We start from the raw sequence: 8,444 nt of genomic DNA, 5'->3' as shown, positions 1-8,444 counted from the left end.
AACTCATTTTATCATTTCCGTGTTTTAAAAAAGAAATCAGTTATAATTTTTATATTTGGAACAAAAGCACACTGCCTACAATAATACTGCTAAATCACCTCCAGCCTGTGCAACACTGGGCTTAATCCAGATTGGATTAGATTTGTAGCTCCACTCCACAGTTAATGTCAGTTTCTAAACCTGTTGCCCTTCATGACCTGATGCAGTAAAACTCACCTCCCCTCTCTGTCGCTCCCTGTAGTCTAGACAACTCTCTGAAGACAGAAGAAAAGTYCCAGGTGGATCCAGCTGCTGGAAACTGATTTTGGTTAGGTTTGAACAAATCCTCAGAGGAAGATGGACAATATTTATTATAAACACCTGAAATGTTTCTGTTGTTTGTTTTAATTGTGAATTATTTTCTTGCAGCCCTGATCTTAGATCAGAGAGCATATCTTATAATTCAAGTAAGTTTTTATGTCCTCATATTTTTAAAGAACTTTACATTATAATTAATTTTAGTTTGCATACATACTTAAGCATTTTGCTAAATGCAACATCAATTCTAAAATTTTAAATATGTTCCTAGTGTATAGTTAAAAACTGAGGAGGCCTAAAACATTGTAAATTATTATCCATGTTTCTTGTTTTTAACTTGTCGTTTTTTCTGATTTTGTGAAGCACTTTGGTTGAAATATTGATTGTGTAAATCACTCTAGAAATAAATAATTTATTGATACAAGTTTGTTAAAAGATTGTAGATGGTAATATGGTTATGGGCAGGAAGGGTCTCCTGTGGTGGTCTGTCAGCATTTCTGAGAGTCTCTGACTGAAGATGTTCTGTGTTTGTATTTTTTGCACTGAACAGCCTAATCTTCATCAACAAATATGTTCTAGTCCATTTTTCTATATAACTTCACTGTTGCGTCTCCAGGTCAGTCGGTTGTCCAGCTGAAGATCAAGATATCTAATCTCATCCGACACCTTCAGCTCTCCTGACATGGAAATGCTGTTTGACAATTTCTTGTTTCTGTTGGAATTTACAATCATCTTTTATCTGTTCAAATTTGATGTACTGTCCATGGATATGATAAAAACTATATCAGAGATAATGTGTTAATATTAATAAATGATCTAATTACTTGCAGTCTTTGTTTCCTGTATGCGTTAAAATTCGTTGTCYGTGCCATTCTGCTCTGCTTGTMTAGATGAAATAGACCTACAAAATGAACCAAAGGTACATGACAATATGGTTAGAAATATTTTTCTATTTTTTAAAGATGCAGCTGTTAGTTCAAGTTATGGTGTAATCAAACTAAATTACCTGCAGACAACACGTGTGAGAGAGAAACTCTGTGTCATAGAACCTGAAGGTAACGTCACGGGGAAGATATTTTGTTAGAACACCATTTAATAATCTAAGACTAAACAAAATAAAACTGAACTTCTGTTGAGACCAAACACTGAGGTGTCAGTTTTGTGCMWWTCTCAGAGAGAAAGCTAGTCTCCCAGTAGACCCTGCTACTGGGAGATGCTTTTTTTTCTTTCTCAAAAAAWAWAAAWAAAWAAWAWAAAWWAAARSMWTTTWARRWKSYTTYYTYMRSMWTTYMRRAWWMYWAAAAMMAARKWARGKTTTWRRWTTTTTTGCACTAGAACATGTCAAATCATTGTTACAGCAAAGTGGAGAAAAATTCTAAGTGGACGAAGAAGAAATGTAGAGTTTTAAGAAACTTACGTCTGAATKATATGTTCAAGTTATTTAATATTTAAGCACCTCAGTGCTGAGAAATGTTTTAAACAAGAACACGTATAATTGTTGCAGTGAAAGTGTTTGGGAATACGGCAAACTCATTCAGGTTTGCTTAATAAATGATCTGTATAAATATTTGTTAGTACTGTTATAACAAGCTTTAGWGTGAAGGCTGTGAAACGTATTTTTTACTCATTTTATTCAACTAAATGAACTATTTTTCTGTGGCTATGGAACTGCACTGATGTAATATCCCATTTTAGCCACACGGTGGTGCCAGCGCTCCGTCTTGAGCCTCTCCTTTGATTTCCCTTTGATCTTTTGAGTAAATATAGTGTTAATACGCATGTTTGTCCAAGGTCATTTTGGGTAAATTACCGAAAATTGTACTCAAGTAAGAATGGTGCTACTTCAAAGTATTTTTTACTCAAGTAGGTTAGAGTAAAAAAAGAAAAGTAAAGTAAAGAGTACCTGTATGAAATTACTCAGATAAGAGTAAAAAAGCATTTGGTAAAAAGTCTTATGGAGTAACAGATCAATTAGTCATGCTATGTTTAAAAATTCTCTCAGCAGATGGCCGGAAATATAATGGGGATTTTTTTTTTTTTATAGACAAATTTTAAAATAATTCATAACATAATAAAGTCAGACAACTTAAACATTTTTAAAATCAATTTCTTTCACTTACATTAGGCAATGTGTTTATATGTTAAAATAGTCTAACGAACGTCCAATAACAACATTCACAGTAATCTCCTGACTCTGTGACCCAAAGGGCTCAGCAGACAGAAAACAACAAYAGAAAAACAAAGCTTGTGTACAAACAGGATGTCTCACTTTAACAAAAGCTCCAGGTTTGTACCTGTACCGGTCCAGTTTTGGTTAAACTTGTTTTTCATTTAGTAAAGTAAAAGTAGTGATATTWCACAAGTAAAAGAGAGTAGGACTAGGACTAAAAGTCCAATCGTTCCAAGACATTGCTTAAGCAAATGTAACTGAGTGAATGTAGATATCATTTTTAAAAATACATTTTATATCTTTATTAACTAATATTTAGCACCTTGGATGGAGCAGCTTGTCAACAAATAAGCAATTTATTTTTGGGGCTCAATAAAGCTGTTCTATTCTATTCTATTCTATTCTATTCTATTCTATTCTATTCTATTCTATTCTATTCTATTCTATTCTATTCCTGACAGAAATGGACCGGAGTTCTATTCACTTTAACTGTTCTATAAACAGATCCTGAATTGTTCAGTTTATGTCTGTCACATAAACTGKGACTGGACTTTGATCATATGGTYATATGATCAAAGTCCAGTCCAAGTTTTGTGTTTATCACTGAATCTGATTTCAGTTTCAGACAAGTACATCTTAGCTGCTTGTCTTATTATTTCTAACATGTTGCATATCTTACTAACCATAGGCTGGAGTTGGGTGGAGAAATAAAGCATCTCCTTTTGGGTCAAGGCTTCTCCATTTACGAACTTGTAAAGAACCAAACCGGATCCTCATCTCAGTTCCTCTGGAAGATGGCAGATGATGGAAATGATTTCCTGGGAAGGGATTCAGCTGTGAGATCTTTTATGATTTAAACAGAACTTGTCCACAGGAACATGTCCTGTATTGAGAAAACCTGAATACAATCTGCAACCAAAGAACTAAAGACCAGAAAGATCAGAAAGAAACCAAACTGCATTCCATAGATCTTAACCATACGACACGTTCTGTCAGGTGATGACCTCAGGTGATGGTATGACATCATGGACCCAGAAGGTTCCCAGTGCTGGGTCACTGGTTTCAATGGTGACTAAACACTGAGGCATTGTTCTTGATGTATGTCAAAGAGCTGCATCTGATTGGTTTGTATAAAGTTAAATATACTACTGRATCAGAGTTTCACATTAATTCCCTCAACTCTGTCCACCATAAAGTGATGTTCAAGCWAAAATGTTGCCAGTTCAGAAATGTGCACTCATATCATGCTATGTTTGAAAATCATGAGCACATGYGTAACTTAGGGTTTCCTTTCTAGATCCAGGAGATTTCAAAATAGGTTTTTCCTCGYAGTTATTTTAAAACACGCTCATTTTTCAGCGTTAACGGGGTTCAATCAAAAACATCACATGAAAGTGTTCAAAAAACTGTCAGTGTCAGATTGATGCATTGGGTCATCAGTTAATGTTCATCTTTGGTTCTTAATGTATGAAGTAGAACATTACTTCAACTGAYGGATGAATGGACGGACATCTATGTCATTTTTATTGSACATCAGAGATGTGACAAAGCATATTTGAAATCTGAAAAAAGCAAACTGTGTGCAGAAAGAGCCCAGTCCAAGGCAGCAGTGACCAACTGGACTTCCATACAGCGCCATTAGTTTAGTGAGCCACCTGGAACTCACTGACATGAGCAGCAGAGTGGTGGAGATTTCTTATAGAACAAAGCAAGACAACAAGAAGAAAGTAGAAATACAATTTACTTTATTCAACACATCGGAATCAGAATCAGCCTTGTGGGAAACTAGTGAAACTAGGAAGTTCAGAATACTTAAATATGATCCAGTTTATTAAAATTACATTTTTTAGAAAGRGAATAGTTTTAATAATCAGACATGACGTCAAGGTTTAATAAGGCCACAGACAAAACGACTTCAAATAAATGGTTGGTTGCCAGTTGTATKTTTAGCAGGCTGCATGTTGTTGAGCCTCCTGTGTTTTCCTCAGTGACGTGCTGGGGCCGTGACGTCAGCGTGACAGCGGCCACTCCTCATTCCTCAGCAGGTGGAGGTGATTTCATCCACCTGAACCCAGAAGCAGCTCAGCAACCAGGAAGCTTCACAGCTTCAGCCGCTYCACTCAGACCTGTTTGTTCCGCTGCGGTCAAAGGTCGCCGCTGTCTCGCAGTGGCATTATTAATATCGTTGTGTTTTATGGCATAATGAGGGCAGCAGGAGAGCTTTAACAAAGTGTAAGGCTGTGATTGAAATCGTCATGGGGACCCAGGAGAAGACCTCTTCGCTCTGGGACAGAGTTGCTTCGTGCTGCGGTTGCTGCTGTAAAGCCTGCAAGGGGCAGGAGGAGATACGTGACCAGAACAAAACAATCACGGTTTTGATGAACCCTATGACCGGGGGTCCCGAAGGTCCCCCTGAAAACAGACCTCTACCTTCACCGCCAAAGTCGGAGCGCTACATCGCCCTGTTTGATTACTCCGCTCGTACCGAGAACGACCTGACCTTTAACACCGGGGATATCCTGGAGGTCCTGGACACCAGCGCCGGGGAGTGGTGGATCGCCAGAGCCGTGAACGGGATCTCAATGGACAAAAGGGGATACATCCCGGCCAACTACGTGGCCCCTGTGGAGAGCATTGATGCTGAACCGTGAGTTTTTCTGTCCAGTAAGGAGTCATGTTTCCTCAGTGGTTACTTCTGAGTTTCTGAACTGGTGACGGGATTTAACGAACCTCCTGAGGTCAGGGGTTCTACTAAATTCTCTGATTATGATGATCTATTGTAACACTAGAGGGCGCTGTTAGGAAGCGGCCCTGAAAACACACATGGTCACATATTTTAATCTGTATTTTATAATTTATCAAAACATGTTATACATTTTTATTTTTAATCACTTAGCTTCTCACCTATTACAAAATAATACACATATCACAATATCAATAAAAGTTAAGGAAGCACAGTAACCATAGAACACTAAATATAGACTGGAYAGACTGACGGCCACTTATCTATATGTATATAGACTATCTATCTTTCTATATATATAAGAAATTTGATATCTCCTACTAACTCATATTTAACACCTGGATGACTAGCTTGTCAACCAATAAGCTATTTCCCCTTGGGAATAAATATTCTATTCTATAACCAAAGAAACCAGCTGGTGTATTAAAAAAGAGTGAGAAGAAGCTTAGCTTGTTGTCCCTCACCTCTAAAACCTGGAACTTCAAAGCTAATATAAACTAGGTTATTATATTAGTTTACATATACAGCAGARAAACAGCAAAGTCACTTTCTTGTTTCTATAGTTCGTGCTTCATATAATATATTGAACCTGTATAGTTCAATAAACTGTATGGGTTTATTGAACTGAGATTCTAACCATGTTCTTTCATCTCCAATAAATGTTTTTATTTTATTGTAGAGTCACAGCAACTACCAGAATATGTAACAATCTGTATTTCAACCCAGATTCTTAGGTACGTGGAAGGAGATAATATTTCCTGKAATATCAAAGCACCTTGTGTTTTTCACGGCTTCCTGAAAGTTGTACTAGGCCCTGAACTAAACTTTATTTAGGAGCCCACTTCCTGTGGCTCCCATTCTGATTATTACAAATTTGGATGAATAGATGGAGGGTTCCAGTACATCTCAGAATTTTAAAATGTATATTATTATTATTGAATATTTCAAAGACTGATAGTGACACCTATAAACTGTAGATGAATTATAGGATGTGATTAGGTTATTTTGGTGAAGTTTACTAAATGAAAAACTGAAAAAACATATGAGCAAAGTGTTAAACCATTAGACTGGCTTTAGTCATTTTATTTCAGTTTGGATCATGTGCCAGAGCCAACGGCGAGACATTAAAAAAATAAAATAAAAAAAAATAAAAATAAAAATTATTGCAGAGTCCGTAATTAATCACGATCAGCTTTTATCACAAAGCTGATCGTGATAAAAGCGATCAGCTTTTATCATTGCTTTTTGAATTGCTTTTTGAATTGCAAAAAGCAATTCAAAAATGCTTTTTGCAGATGAATTATTTGATAAGCAGACATGCACGCAACAACAAAGACATGTTATTTAAAAGAACCGTAATATCGGTGCAAAGTGCTTTTCTATCCATTCAGCTTTAAGTGTTTCAGGAACCTCCAGTTGGCTCCTTACATCATGTTGTTGCTTGGGGATCAGATTTATGGTCGTACCAGAGACAAAAAGGGAATTAATTGCGTTAAAATTTYTAGTGCATTTAGAATCTATGCAATTATTTATTCAAAATTAACTTGTTAAAGTCCCGACCCACATAAATAACTAGAAAGTTATGATTGAAAATGTAGTGTTATNGGTGCAAAGTGCTTTTCTATCCATTCAGCTTTAAGTGTTTCAGGAACCTCCAGTTGGCTCCTTACATCATGTTGTTGCTTGGGGATCAGATTTATGGTCGTACCAGAGACAAAAAGGGAATTAATTGCGTTAAAATTTYTAGTGCATTTAGAATCTATGCAATTATTTATTCAAAATTAACTTGTTAAAGTCCCGACCCACATAAATAACTAGAAAGTTATGATTGAAAATGTAGTGTTATYATGGACTTGGTGTCAAAATAAAAAGCATAATCTTAATAGGATGAGACTTTTTACTTCGTGCTCATAAAAAAACAATCAGTAGGCTCCCAGATCAGAGCTGCATGGCTCTAATGGTTCATTAGCTGGTTCAGTTGTGACAAGCACATTGCCTGTTGATTCATAAGGCCATGGTAAATATTAAACTCTTTCATTAAGTTGTTTTCAGACTTATGGCGGCCCAGAAGGGTCAACAAATGCAAAAGCTTCAGCGCAATAGAAAAAAGGGAAAAAACAGGGCAATACTGCATCATTTAATACATTAGATGAGCCTCAGAGTCAGAGAGATGAGATGCTTGTGGCTCCGGAGCTGCAGAGCCCTGATCTAACTTTGATCCTGCCTCAGCTAAACTCAGGGGTGAAAGTAAGGGGGTACGGCGGGGTACCGCGTACCCCTAAAAGATTTAGCGGGGGGTACACAGTACCGTCAAGAGGGGAGCGGCTGTCTGCTGTAAAACATTCAATGGATTCACTGTGCAGCCGTGAGTTCACCCACTAATCAGCCGTGACTGATTAGTTTTTCAAGAACAATCTAAAACATGACTCAATCAGTTGATAAATAGCTTTTTTTTCTCATTTCATATTGTTTCTGAACTGTTCGTGCTTCGATCTCGACATTAGATGACAAACTGAACGCAGCCAGTACGTTGAGACCTGCACGTCCTCCTCTGACTCCTTATCAAAACGTTCGTAACTTTATTAAAGAACAACAAAAAAATCAACAAAACGTGTTCAAATTAATGACCCAACCGCAATAATAATCTCAGTGATTATTGTTTCAACAAGGTGTTGCGCAATTCTGTGCAATTCGGTTCCATTACCAAAAATAACGAGCAGAGCAGGAGTTTAAAATGAACTAATCAACCACAGCTGTGTTCAGGGAGCACTTATTAATGATCGCAAAATAAATATCAAGCCTGCAAACCTGATATCGTAACAGACTGAATGTTATGTTTTTAACTTAATCTCGGGTCGGCTTGTGGAGCGCAGGAGGTTGCCATAGCAACGGGTGTGCTTAAATGACAGAGAGATGGAGAGTAGAAAGTTGCGAGTGGTTTAGAGTTGATCACCTGTTCAGGTTGTTTTACCTTTTTTTACTTTTGCATTGGCTCATCWCAGCCGCTGTAGTTTCTGAACGTTCAATAAACGACAAACTTGGACTAATTACCTCGTTCTTTGTGACTATACGTCATTTACAACAAACATCAAACACGGTAAATATGTTTCATTAAGTATTTAACAAACAAATGGCTTCTACCGCAATAATTATGTGAAATGAAATTGTATGATATAAAAAAATAGTTTGGTGCTTTGAGCTCAGAGTCTGAGAGGCTTTTCCTTTATCAAACAA

At 36.8% G+C, this 8,444-nt stretch overlaps 2 protein-coding genes across 2 annotated transcripts in view; both read left to right on the top strand.

Moving 5' to 3' along the window:
- The window catches only part of pcare2 (photoreceptor cilium actin regulator 2), a 6,910-nt gene extending 5,784 nt beyond the window's left edge, over positions 1-1,126 (top strand). The window contains exon 2 of the mRNA XM_008398519.2: positions 242-1,126. Coding sequence (XP_008396741.1) covers positions 242-302 — 61 coding nt within the window. The 3' untranslated portion in view covers positions 303-1,126. The remainder of the gene's footprint in view (positions 1-241) is intronic.
- Positions 1,127-4,414: 3,288 nt separating this feature from the next.
- Positions 4,415-8,444, top strand: part of frk (fyn-related Src family tyrosine kinase) — a 17,873-nt gene continuing 13,843 nt past the window's right edge. Inside the window, exon 1 of the mRNA XM_017302134.1 lies at positions 4,415-5,114. Coding sequence (XP_017157623.1) covers positions 4,723-5,114 — 392 coding nt within the window. The 5' untranslated portion in view covers positions 4,415-4,722. The remainder of the gene's footprint in view (positions 5,115-8,444) is intronic.

This window comes from Poecilia reticulata, linkage group LG21 (assembly GCF_000633615.1).
Source record: "Poecilia reticulata strain Guanapo linkage group LG21, Guppy_female_1.0+MT, whole genome shotgun sequence".
Taxonomy (NCBI): domain Eukaryota; kingdom Metazoa; phylum Chordata; class Actinopteri; order Cyprinodontiformes; family Poeciliidae; genus Poecilia; species Poecilia reticulata.
The sequence above is the reverse complement of the archived record's forward strand: the minus strand, read 5'-3'. Positions and strand labels throughout refer to the sequence as shown.